Raw genomic sequence first — 13,204 nt, forward strand, 5'->3', positions numbered from 1 at the left:
GTTAACTTCTCAAGCCTCAGTATTCTCAACTGTAAGATGGGAGGAAAATGGGGCTGACATGAAGATTACACTGTGCCTCCCAAGAGTGCCTGGTAAATGTTCGATAAACGTTAGCATTAGGCAAACTTCCAAGCCTCTGGTTCCCCATATACATATGTCCCTTTGTGAAAATGGAATAAAATCAGCGGCACAGAAAGTGCCTGGTACAGAGCTGGGGGTACAGTTCATCTTCACTATGGAATGTCTCACACAGTAGACTGTGAATTAATGCTTCCTCCTTTCATGACAGCCCCAGGAAGTCAGGGACAGTGTCACCCTGAAGGTGGACCCTCCACAGGCCACACAACACTTTGGGAACTGGCCCAGGCAGGACTGACCTGGAGCCCAGACCCCACATCTGAGAAAACTGAGACGTACAGGGGGTATTGCTGCCTGATGTGTAGCCCTAAGCCTGCCCATCCATCTTGCCACCCATTTTGCTTCTCAAGTCTCTCTCAGACTCCCTGCCTCGCTCCCTCCAAGCCCAGTGTCACCTTCAGGTGGCCCACACGCTGTGGCCCAGATATCTGCTGAGTGTCTCCCCAGGCCTGCTCTCCACGCCCCCCAGACTGGGGCTCAAACAACCCATGTCTGGCCACTCATTCACTCAACCTACTGTGTGTCTGCCCTTGTACTGAAACCTGGGGATGCAGGCCACAAATAATCCCTGCCCCCAGGAGTCCCCAGTCTGGTAGGGGAGGCAGAGAGTGAACAGGAAACAATTAGATGAACAAGTTAATTTCACACACTGAAGTTGAGGAAGGAAAAGAACAGGGGTAAGGCTGGCAAAGGACAGCTTTAGCCAGGAGGCCTCTCTGAGGTGACACTGCAGCCAGCAGTGAGACATTGAGAAGGAAGAGGAGCCAGCCATGGAGAAAGAGCAACCCAGGCAGGGAGCACAGCTCATGCAAAGGCCCTGAAGCAGCACTGAGGGGAAGATGCCAGCAAGACTCACCATGTGGGCTACAGGGAGGAGTGCAGTTTTACTGCAGCAGCAGCAGGGAGTCATGGAGGATGTGTGAGCAGCGGGAGGGTGTGATCTGGTCTATGTTTGTAAACCGCCCCCCATGTCTGCCATGAGGAACAGGAGCTGTTGGGGGCAGGAGTGGAGGCGGCAGGAGGCTAGTGAGGGGCTGTAACAGGGTCTGGGAGGGGAGGACACACGCCTGGACCAGGGTGGGGCTGTGGAGTAAAATGGGTGGATTCTGGACTTATTCTGAGGCTAAAGAACAGGCTCTGCTGTGGGGTCATGTGTGTAGATGAGGATAAGAGAGGTCACCCATGATCCTCAGGTGTTTCGCCTGCGCCACATACAGGAAACAGAGCCTCCTGCATGGGAGGAATTCGAGGTCCCACAGGTCTGGGGACCCGAGTGGGGATGAAGCCACGGTCTCATGCACCATAGGCTAACATGCTGTGTCCACAAGCTCCCCCCACCATGTGTGCTGGGACACTTCTGCACACAGTTAGTAAAGGAGCTGCCCATCATCCCCAGCCTGTGCTGCCTACATGCCTCCCACTATGCCCATTGTGTTGGCATCCCCAGCAGCTGCTTCTCCCACGCCCATCTGGCCTCAGTTTCCTCCTCTGCAGAACAGGGCTACAGCTGGCAATCCAGAGGGCCTGTGGCCATGGCAAAGACCTCCCGCGAAAGGCTGGCTGACCAAGTGACCTCTGGTGCCAGCCCCTTGCCCACTAGATCAAGCCCCTCCCCTACTCACACACCCTCCACGGCTCCTCATTTTACAGCAAATTCACACTTCTGGGTAAATCCCTTTCCTAGAGCTCGAATCCTAACTCTGTGCCTCGGACTTTGCCTCTCTCTACTTGTGCCAGTAACTGTGTAAATAGGAAAGCCCTAGGTGGACATACAGACCCCCATCTCCGACCCCACATTGGTAGGGCCACCCCAGCCCTTCCTACCTGCCCATGAGCTGTCCACGCCCCTCCAAGCCCCATACTTTATGTGGCTCCCAGTGCCCTCAGTAGAAAATCCAAATCCTTCCCGTCCTTGGTGTCCAAGGCCCCAGAGGGAACACGCCTCTGACAATGCTGTTCCTGCCTGGAACAGCCTCTTTGTTGTCCCCTTGGCCATATGGGCCCAACTCATGACCTTCTCTTCAAACTGCTCCCCAACAACACCACAGGTAGAGCCCTTCCAGCTGCTTCCCATTTGTCTGTGCCACAAGCATTAATTGAGCACCTGATGTATAGCAGGCCCTGCCTGAGGCTATAGGATGACCAGGACAGATCCAGGTCAGGCTTTCAAGGGGCTCTCAAACCTTTGGATGAGAAAAACAACACAAGAATCACACAAGGAAACATGGAAATCACAACCATGATGGGGTCAGGATGAGGGAAATGGATGTGCATAATGGATGCAACTGGGGCTTGGGGGCCCTTATGGTGGGGTGGGGCAGGGGCGGGGAGGTTTCGTCAGGAAAGGCTTCCTATCTGAGAGCTTGATGGAGACTTGACAAATGAATAAAGGAGTAAACAGAGAAAGCGGAGCTCTGGGCAGGGGGGACAGCAAGTGCAAAGGCCCTGAGGCTGGCCAGCTTATATTCTGGCAGTCCAGGAAGCCGCACGGCTAGAATAGGGTGAGCACTGGAGAGGTGGATGGGAGGACGCGAGGTGGGGGGGGGGTGGTTCATCACAGGGGCTGGACCCACAGGGCCTTGGAGGCTGAGGGGACAAATGTGGGCTTATTCCCCTTGGAGCAGGGGAGGCAGGTACCCATTTCCTCGCCTGGCCCAAGTCAACGGGGCTCTGCTGCCCCCTGGTGGCGAGCAAGGGGGCCAGTGGACTCAGCTAGAGTCCCAAACTCTCTGCCTCCATTTCCTCCTGGTAAAACTGGCTTATCTGCTCTCAACAGGTCCCTCCCCTCATCTTGTCCTCACCTGAGGTTGAGGCCAAGGACCCAGAGTCAGATCTGGCCTGACACTCTCTCTCAGGGTGCCTCTGGACAACACACTCTGAGGTCCCAAGCCGAGTCTCTCCTCAGCTAAATGGGGGCGACACAGTCTCTGCCTCCCATTGGACACCCCAGCCTGGTCCAGGGCCCACCATCTCCTACCTAGATGTTGCCCCAGCCCCTTCCCTGCCTCTGCCACCTCCATTCCTGTCCCCTGTCCCCAGCCAACCTTTCTTCCCCCAAGGTAGCCACAGGGGCTTTTAAAATCTTGGTCCTGCCTCAGGACCTTTGCATGTGCAGTTCCCTCTGCTTGGTGCTTCCCTTCCCCTAGCTCTGCTCAGGCCTTGGCTCAAACACCACATTAATAAGTCTCCGTCTGAATGTGTCTTGTTTGTCCATTCCCTTGTTCATTGCATACTTCCTGAGGACTGACTGAGAGGCTCATGAGGGAGAAACTATGTTCATCTTGTTCACAGCTATGCCCTTAGCACCTGGCACACAGTAGATGCCTGCTTAATGAAGGTACCCGCCTGTTGCCCAGCTCCCAGTGTGGGCTCCAAAGTGTTCTCTCTTCTCCCCACTAAAGGCCCATGGGAAGAGGCTGAGCAGCTCCTTCATACTAAGGTGTAAATGGTTGATGGGCCATCAAATTCTACACATCACTGACCTGTACATCTGTCCCCTCCCTGAATTTTTGCCCAAGCTGTGTGAGGCGCCCACTATAGCCCTGATGTTCTCTCCCATACAGGGGCAAGACCCTGAGACCCCACAGTCGCAGAGAGTGGCTCAAACCCTCAACAGACTCTGATGGCAAAGCTGGCCCTGACTTGGCCCCCAGACGTACTGAACCAGGAGAACTGGTGTCTCCTCTCTGAGCCTCAGTTTCCTCTGCTGGGCAATGGGATCAGAAAGGGTGCTTCTCTCCCAGGGTTGCAGAGGGGACAGAAGGCACTTGGGGCACTCAGTCAAGCTGGTTCTTTTCTCCCTATACCACTTGGCCTGGTTGACTTCAGTGCACAGGGCTCTAATGGTGGACTCTCAGCCTTAGGAATGTGTGTGTGTGTGTGTGTGTGTGTGTGTATGTATATACATTCACAGGGAGGAGCTTTCCAGCCAGCTGAGCTGGGTCACAGCACAGGAGGCCAGGCCAATTCAGCAGGGCCCTGAGCAGGCTGGGAACCCAGCACCTGTATCGAGGAAGTCCTTGGGCAACAGCTCAAGTTCTGGCCTTGCCCTGACCATCTATCAGAAGGGGGAACCTGCTGGCTATGACTGAATACGGAATTTCCCAATCATGGTCCTAGTGTGGATCACAGTGCCATTTTATGGAGAGGTAAACTGAGGCCCAGAGAGTCCATGTCACCAGCCCACAGTACCTTGGGGGGGAGCTGGGTCTGGGCAGCTTCCAAGTCTCTGGGGTGCCAGGGCGATGTCCGAGCCCCGCCCCCGCGCGCTGTCACTTACCTCCAGGGGTGCAGGCCCAGCGAGGGGCTGCAGGGGCTGCAGGGGCTGCTGGGGCTCAGCAAGGACGGGCTCTGGCTGCTTGGAGACAGACTGCAAAGAAAGAGGCCGGGGACGGTGAACCTGGCAACGGCCCCTGCGTGTGGCCGAATCCGGAGACGGGACCGGGGTTGTGGTTTCCTTAGGGAGAAGGGGCCTGAGGCCGGGGATACTAGGTCTCGCGCAGGCCGCGAGGGCGGGGCCAGACCGTTGACCCGGGAGGGCTCCCTGGAGGCGGCGGTGCGACTCGGGGCGACTTGAACAGAGACACGGAAGAAGGGTGGTTGTCAGCCTGCTCCTGTTCCCCCAAATCTCCCCTTCCAGGTCCAAGCACTCACTCGAGGGTCAGCGCCGGGATGTGCAGCTTGTCCCTGCGGGACTTCATGCCGAGGCCGGGGCCGCGTCTACGCGACCGGGTACTGACGCCCCCTTCGTGGCCGCCAAGCCCTGATTGTGTCGCGATCGGACAGACAGACAGACGCGGACGCCGGGACAGCACGCCTGGCAGGCGAGACAGACGCGGAGTGGGGCCTGGGCCGCCGGGGGGTGGGGTGGGGGGTGGGGCGGGCTCTCTCCGTCCCGGGGCGGGGCTCGGAGCCCCGCACCTGCGCGCAGGCACAGCCCCGCAGCAAAGGTCGGATTGTGCGAGGCGGGAGCCGCGGTGCCACCCCTCCCGGGCAGGGACGCCGAGAGGGCCGGGTATCGAGGCCCCGAGCTGCACGGCCGGAAAGGAAGGGCAGTCACTGCCTTCTCTGCCGGACTTATTGCTCCATCAACTGGCCCCGCCCCTTCCCGGTCGCGGCCGTACCTCCGCGCTCACCCAGCCCCGCCCAGCCCCGCCCCCGGGCGGTGTCTCTCGGACCCCGGATCTGAGCGTGCCCCGCCCCAATCCTCCCACCCGCAGCCGCTCAGCCCAGGCGTTCCCGGCCGCCCGCAGCGGGTGTCGGCATCCCGGCGCACACCGGAGGCCCCGACCACGCCTCCAGCCCTTGGCTTCCCTGGGTTCCCTCTGCCAGGACAGTCATCCCCCTCATTCATATCCTAATTCAGCCCCACCAGCCTCCTCCCTACACGTGGACCCCTGGCGCTCCGAGCCCCACCCTCCCTCCTGCCCAGCCCAGACTCCGAAGGTTTGGGGTTGTCTGTGTCTGGCCATGGCCCCCTTGAAATCCTGGTTGGACCCAGTCAGGCACACCGCAGGTGGCAAAGACTAGACAGCCCTCAGGGAGTCTTTGTCCTTGTCCTATTCCGTGGCCCAGGACTTTGCCCTCAGTGGTTTGTACTGATTCACGGTCCACTACCCCGCCCCCAGCCTGGGCAAAGGCTGGGGACAGTGCCCGCCTTCCGGGCAGTGTCCAAGCCCCGCCCCTACTGGGGTCCTCAGGGCCCTCCCTACCAGGTGCACTATCCCCAGTCCAACAAGAGATGGTCTGGGCTTGGGGGCTACTCTGACACCAGCCCCACCATCAGATTTCAAACTCTCATCCAACCCCCAGGACCTAACCCTTCTCCTCTCCCTCCACCTCCCCTATGCTCACTTCACCCCAGCTACCCCTGTCTCCATGCTGTTTTTCCAATGCCAAGCTAGTTCGCACCTCAGGACCTTTGACCATGCTGTTCCCTCTGCCTGGAATGCTGTTCCCCCCACACTTTCCCCCTGGCTCTTGCTCCTCTTCCAGATCTAGTCTCAAATGTCACCTCCTCTATGAGATCCCACATCTTCAGGGCTAAAGCCACCCTCCAGCCCCCTCTGTCTGTCTCTGTTTAATTTCTCCCCTGTATAACATCTCTTCATCACTCTCCCCAAGAGAGTGCAAGCTCCACGGGCAGGGTCCAGCATTGACTTGTCACCGTGTCCCTTGTGCCTGGAACAGAGCCCAGCACACAGTAGATCCTAAAAAAATGTTTGTTGAGTGAGTGATTTCACTGAGGCGCAAGGGAATTCCCACCCCCAACTTAGGCAAACGCAGCCTCCAAAGAGGGAGTGTCTGCACTCACACTCCCCCAGACCACCAGTACAAGGCAAACTCCTCCCCCTCCTGGGCTTTGGTTTCCCCATCTGTAAACAGGGGAAGGCACTGAACAAATGTTTTTGAGCTTTTGGGATCTCAAAATGCCAATCACCAGGAACATTAATGTGACCCTGAAGTGTATGATTTTCTGCCGGTGTTCCCCAAAATAGAGTGAGCTTCCTGTCATGGGAGGCATGCAAGCTGGTTCCAGGATACTTGACTGGAATTCTACAGTCTGGACTCTGGATGCCACCTTTTCAAGTTGGGTGCCTTAGAGCCAGTGATGCAACCCTTATGCACCTCAGTTTCCTCGTTTGCAAACTGGCATGGTTTGCACCTCACCTCCCAGCCTGTGGTGAGGGCCACGTGAGGTGCCTGTGAAGTACTTTGCAAACACCGGGGCAGGATCAAGGTGAGAAGCTTTGTAGTAATTATTAAATAAATTCACAATTTGGAGGCTGCTGCTGAAATATCTGTGCCCAGGACCACAGGCCCCCATCCAGCCCACTGGTCCCAGGTGAACTCACCCACGTCCCCGGCGCGGTAGGCTCAGTTCCTTCTGAAAAGAAAACAGGGGTCATTCTCAAGGAGACAAACCCTTCACATCTCTAGCTTTCCACCCACCTCATTTACCAGTTGGCCCCTTGTCCACCCTGTTCCAACCAATGCCTCTTTTCTGCTCACCCCACACACTGGACTCAACCCTGCCTCAGGGCCTTTGCATCAGCTGTATCTTCTGCCAGGACCACTTTCCCTCCCTTCTGGTGCTTGTCAATTGAAGCTCATCCTTCAGGTTTCAGCTCAAGCGTCCCTGCCTCTAGGAAGCCCTTTCAGATTCCCAATCTACCTCACTTCTCAGCTCCCCTACTTACATTTAAAAAAAAATCATTATTTAAAATAAATTAGTTATATTTACAAAAAAGTATGTCAGTAGTGGCTAAATACTAATAATCTATTAAGAAAAGGGAGATTCCTGAGTCATCCTCACCCTGTCCCCTCCCAGATCTGAAAGCCATTCCCCGCTCACCTTCTGCAGAATCTCTGCAGGTTTGGGTCCTGGTCATTGGTGGGGGCTGGAGATACTGACCAGTGACTCCCTACTGAAGACTCTTTTAGAGCTCAGCAAGCTGATCTGCACCAATCCTGGGTGTCCTCACCATATATATGGCAGAAAGCCCTGTGCTTGGGTTCCACTGTGACCCCAGAGTCCACCCTCAAATGTGGCTTGCCCAAGAGGGCTTTTTAATTCTCAAAAGGCTGTGTAGCACAAGTTTAGAATCTGAGGACACTCAGACCTGGGTCCAGATCTATCATCTGTTCTTTCCTGGCCGTGGAACCTTGAGCCAAGTGACTGGTACTACCTGTGCTTTGGTTTCCCCATCTGTAATTTAGAGATAATGTAAGAGGGTTCTGGGGTAAAAATGATCAGAAATTATTGTTGTTGTGTTACTGTTGAGCTCAGCAAGGGCCTTCGCAGACTATCGCAATACTTGCTAAATTTTACTCACATTTACTGAGCCACTACTACGCATCAGGAGCAGAGGCCTTTTTACAGGTGGGGAGACTGAGGCGCGGAGGGCAGCAGCTGCCCACATCTCTCGACGGAGGTAGGGCCGGGAATCCAGGTCTCTGGACACCACACACACACACACACACACACACACACACACACTGGGGCGGTCGCGTGGAGGATGCACGACTATTTTTACCTCGGTGGGCCCAGGGCTGCCCACATCCAGAGTTGGGCGTTCGTCATGGCAACCAATGATGTCATCAGCCCCCGCAGCTAATTGGAGGGGGCCGGAAGCTGCTGGGCTCGGGATGACAGGGCTGGGAGGGGTTAACAGGGTCTCCAGGCAGGGGAAGAGGAGGATCTGCGGGGGTGGGGCGTCGCCCTGAGGCTGGACCCCAGCCACCTTGAGCTCAGAAAATCAAGTCAGAGCCCTTCAAGGTGGGAGGAGGCTCACGTGCCACCCTGAGGTCTCCTTGTTTGCTTGAATACCTCTGGGGATGGAGAGCTCACTATCATTCTGTGCAAATGTTCATAGACCCACCACCACCACCACCACCATTAGGGTCTCCTTCGGCCCCCTCCGGTTGTTATGAGATCTCATGCCAGCTTCCTCCTCCCCTACTAACCCGCAAAAGAGTGAGGAGCTGGGATCTGAACTCAGGGGTTCTTGCTGTGCCCACACGTGGCGCCCCCCCACACACCCCATCCATCCCAGCCATTTCCTTCCAAAACACTGACAGTCCTGGGTTCCCAGTCTGGCTCCCTAATCTGGGCTGTGTGACCCCCGCCAAACAACCTCACCCCTCTGTGCCTCAGTTTCTTCCTTTGGAAAATGGTCCAGTTACATAGGGTCCTGGGAGGAATCAAGTAGCAGGCTCAGGGCCTGGCGCTGGGGGAAGCTTTGCTCAATCGGAGCCCAGACAATGATTTTGTGAGGTTAATAACTACCAATTTAACCACAAATTTTAATTTACTTCCAAAATACAAAAAGATGTGAAATGGCACAGAGAGGTGAGGGAAGGTCAGCAGCCCCCCTACAAAGGCTCAGTGGAATGCTGGGCCCACATGGAACTCTCCCGGCACCACCCCCGGACCCTCTGCTCCCTGCGCCATCTGCTTCTGCCTTCAGCCCCCTCTTTGCCAGCTGTTCCTCATGGAGTGGCTCCCGCCTAGAAAGGGGGTGGGGGTGGGCGTGGGGGTGGGGGTGGTCTAACCCCCCGGAACTGCCCTTTAAAGATAATATTTATGGCATCCTCTTCTGGGCTTGACTGGGCTGGGTGATGCTGCCTCCTCACCAGAAGCCTCAGCTCCACCCCGAGGAACCCACATTCTGAAGGAGACAGGGTAGGGCATGGACACCCCCATACTGGAGGCATTAGCAGGGACCCAGAGGAAGAGAAGGGGCTGGAGGGAGAAGGGAGCCAAAAGAGTTCCAGGAGGAGGGCTTCAGGCTGGGCTAGCAGGCTAGTGGGAAACAGTAGGGTGGAGGTGGGACTCAGCCCAGTGGGCACCAAGTCTCATGGGAAGTTGGCAGCTGGAGCGAAGAGAGAGAGGTCAGCAGGGACCACATGGCACCAGCCAGAGGGCTTCCTGGAGGAGGAGAATAGTTGGAACTGGGCCGTGAGGATGCCAGATGGACCTTCCAGGGAGCTTCCCCAGCAGCAGGAGAGACAAAGTCCAGACACAGACTGGCCACCTTCTCTATCCCTGGATGCTCTCTTTGGGGATCTGCTTTTAAAATTCTGTCGTTTGTTAAGCAAAGGGCCAAGTGGGAGATGATGAAAAAACTGATAAAATAATAGTGGTAGTAGTCCTAGTAATAACAGCTTACGTTAACTGGCGCCTACAAATGCTACACAGAAGACTGAGCTTAACCCAAACCAGAAAGGGCCAGTCTCCACTTCTTCCCCTTACCCACAGCCAATGCAAACTGGTGGTCCACAGGCCAAGCCAGGTCCTGTTTACAACCTCCTAGTACTCAGCCAACCGCATACCCTGCATTGCCACAGTCAGATTGGCCAGGATACCCCCAGCTATTGTCTGGACTGGCCAATCAGCACCTGACTTCCTCAAGCTTTTATGAATTGACTCTTTGACCTTTGGCAAGGATCACCCTCCAGGATATCTGATTGGCTCTGACCTGATTGGCTGGGGGCGCTCTGGGCTCCAATGAAAGGAGTGTGTGACTGATGCCCCAAACCAAGGCCCTCAACATCTTTGCACCCTCAAGTGCCAGACCACTTAGAATTCCAACTCCCTGACTTCCTGGATGTTATTTTCCTTCTCTGAGCCTTAGTTTTCCCCTCTGAAAAATGAGGCTAATAATCTCTTGGGCTGTTGGAGAACTAAATGCATGTACAGTGCTTAGCATTTGTAGATGCCCCTTAATGCGAGCAGTTATTTACACTTCTACTGTTATTTTAAAAATTATTTTCATTGTGTCTCCTACTTGGTCCTTTACTCTAGATGCGTTCCTGGTTTCTGGCCCCCTTTTTGGCCCCCACCTGCTCCAGAGGAGTCTTTCAAAGCCCTCAGATCTGACATGTCCTCCCCTGTTCCATCACCTTCCATAGCTCCCAATCACCCTAGGAAGAAAGTCTAATCTCTTCAAAATCGGCTATGGGAGCCCTGGAAGCAGATGGTCCCATCTCACATGCCCAGTTCTAGCGCTAAGAAATGGCTTCTAGCTTCCCCATAAACACATATGGTTGCATACCTCTGGGCATTTGCACGTGCTGTTCATGGACAGAATGCCCTCACTCAACTGGGCAAACCCTACTTGCCCCTCCGCCTCCTTGGATGGAGGCCTGCCAGTGTGGGGTTGGGCTGGAGGGAGAGCCAGACTTGCCTGGGTTCAAATCCTCTGTCACCTTACACACTGTGACACCTGGACAGAGGCTATGATTCTATGAGCCTCAGTTTCCCCGTTTGTAACATGGGACTCGTCATCAAGGAATGGGTGCCTCTTCCCCATGGAACAGCAACCCCCCCGTTTCTGACGTCAGCTGCACCCCCCATTCGCCTACCCGAAGGCGGTTTCTCTATTTTAAGAGGCTGCAGGCAGGGCTCAAATCTATCTGGGGCTCCGGGCGGGGCTTGTTTCCGCACAACACCCCACTGCAAACCAGTCCTGCTGCACCCCCTCCTCTATGCTCAGGCCCCCCACTCCTGCCTCTGGCAATGGCCCCTCCCCCACCCCCGCATGTCCTCAGGGTCTCTGCCTTGCAGCTCTACCCACACCCTCCCTGACTCCCAACCGAAACACATGTGGCTCTTCCTTCACCTCCGGACAAGTTCGCAGTCCGCAGCCCGGGTTCAAGGCCTGCCTTTCCCTCCCTCCTCGGCCTCAGGGCCCACCTCCCCACCCCACCCCCTCCTTTCTAGCTTCTCTCAGCCTCATTCGTTTCCCCAAACACCTACCCCCTGCCCTGCCACCAGTGGCTGCTTCCTCTGTCCCAAGGCCACCCAGCAACCCTCGGTTCAACCGCCTTCTCCAGGGACACCTGAGCGTGCCCCATCGCAGCTGACACCTCTGCGGGGTCACTGCTGCTCAGGCATTCGTCTCCCACAATAGGCTGGGAGATCCAGGAGGGCGGTTCCAGGGGTGAACCCCACCATCCCCGCCTCTCCAGAGGGGCGGGGGTGGGGTGGGCCGGGGGATGAGCAGGCACTCAATAAATGTTTGTTGGGTAAATGATGAATCCGGGTTCCCCCACTTGCAACTGGTGGCTTCTTACAGGTGTGGTCTAAGCCCCAGAGGGAAACGGCTAGATTGTCTGAATTCCCACTGGACAGATGGGGACACTGAGGTCCAGAGAGGTCAAGGAAGTTGCCGCCGCGGGGTCACGTGCGTTAGAATGTCAGCCTCTGCTAGGTCTGATGCCTTTTTTCCTTATCTCCTGGTGGCGCTGCCTCCCGAACACAAACCCGGGGCCAGAGGTCAGAAAAGGAGGGTCCTTCTAGTGAATGGGGAAACTGAGGTCGAGAGACGAAAGAGTGCCTCCCAACGCCCCAGACCCCACCCCCCAGGCCACAGAGCCAGTTGGCAGTGGCTTGTGCACCTGAGAGCTGGTTAAGGTCGCTGGACTGAATCCCTGCTGTGCGACCTCGGGTTTGTGACTTTCCCAGACTCCAGCCTCAGTTTCCTCATCTGACGAAAGCGCGGACTGACATCCCCAGCCTCCCCAGCTTGCCTTAGGGGTGAGCTGAGGCAGGGCTGCGGTGGCGCTGCGAAGGCACGAGGCATGTATTAATACACATTAATTAATATTAATATAGCACTAGTAAAAGTATTGACACAACGAGATGAACTTATGGTGAGCGCTCAAAGGCTGTCGTTGCTCATATGATTAGATTAGAGCTGCTGGTGGAGAAGTCGAAATCCTCAGCTCCTTTCTCCCACGGAGCCTCAGTTTCTCCATATGTCAAATGGACATACCCTCTTCCCAACAGGCGAAAAGCACTTTGAGATGCGGGTGGACAAGTGGGAGCCGCTGGAGCGCGCACCTCCCTCCGCCTCAGTTTCCCCGGGTCCGCCAAAGCCCCGAGCCCGGCACCCAAGCAGGTTCGCCAAAGCCCCGACCCCGGCACCCAAGCAGGTTCACTCCGCCAGCGCCCTCTGCCCGCCCGCGCAGGGGCCTCACCTGGAGCCCACGGCGCCGCAGGAGGCTCGGCTCGTCCATCGCCGGCTAGTCCGCAATGCCCGCTTGCGCCCTGCCCCGCCTCAGCCTGCCAAGCCCCGCCACACCCTGCCGTTGGCCAAACCGGTCAGCTGATGAGGCCTGACCCCGCCCCTCTCCGAGAACTGGTCTCGAAAGGCCCGCCCCCTTCGGGCGAGTCTGCCCCGCCCTTTCAGGCCCCGCCCCACCCCTAGAGCCTAGAAGTAAACATTTTTCAATGAATCTTCCTAGAAGGGAGAGTTATCCCCATTTCGCAAATGAGGAAACTGAGGCTCAGAAAAGTTAATCCATGTTCCCCGCCCCGGGGGGCACACAACAGGGGTGAGGCGAGTGGGGCACTCATGTCTGTGCAAAATTTAAGAAGCGCCCACAAAAAAAGTCAGTAATGAAGATACACAACATTTTAATACAATAGTTTAAAGAATCGAAACTAATGCAAAAATGCATGATGAGCTAGACATCAACATTTTAAATAAAGACAGGATCAGACTCTACCCTTGCACGACCCTGCCTGCTTGCCTCACTCCAATCCTGGCCCTTGTCCCAA

General features: G+C 56.2%; 1 protein-coding gene across 7 annotated transcripts in view; it reads right to left on the bottom strand.

Moving 5' to 3' along the window:
- Window positions 1–12,705, bottom strand: part of MAST3 (microtubule associated serine/threonine kinase 3) — a 36,728-nt gene extending 24,023 nt beyond the window's left edge. For 3 of the 7 annotated variants that reach the window (XM_036848741.1, XM_036848739.1, XM_036848736.1), the window contains exons 1-5: window positions 12,040–12,140; window positions 8,175–8,469; window positions 6,993–7,024; window positions 4,792–4,954; window positions 4,418–4,507 (exon numbers count right to left, since the gene is read on the bottom strand). In XM_036848741.1, the coding sequence (XP_036704636.1) occupies window positions 4,418–4,507; window positions 4,792–4,838 (137 nt within the window). In that variant the 5' untranslated portion in view covers window positions 4,839–4,954; window positions 6,993–7,024; window positions 8,175–8,469; window positions 12,040–12,140. Of the gene's footprint in view, window positions 1–4,417; window positions 4,508–4,791; window positions 5,221–6,992; window positions 7,025–8,174; window positions 8,470–12,039; window positions 12,141–12,621 lie in introns of those variants that run through there. The other 4 variants (XM_036848737.1, XM_036848744.1, XM_036848738.1 and 1 more) reach the window with 4 other exon arrangements.
- Between the last annotated feature and the right edge of the window lie 499 nt (window positions 12,706–13,204).

The sequence above is a fragment of the Balaenoptera musculus genome, chromosome 3 (assembly GCF_009873245.2).
Source record: "Balaenoptera musculus isolate JJ_BM4_2016_0621 chromosome 3, mBalMus1.pri.v3, whole genome shotgun sequence".
NCBI classification, from domain to species: Eukaryota; Metazoa; Chordata; class Mammalia; order Artiodactyla; family Balaenopteridae; genus Balaenoptera; species Balaenoptera musculus.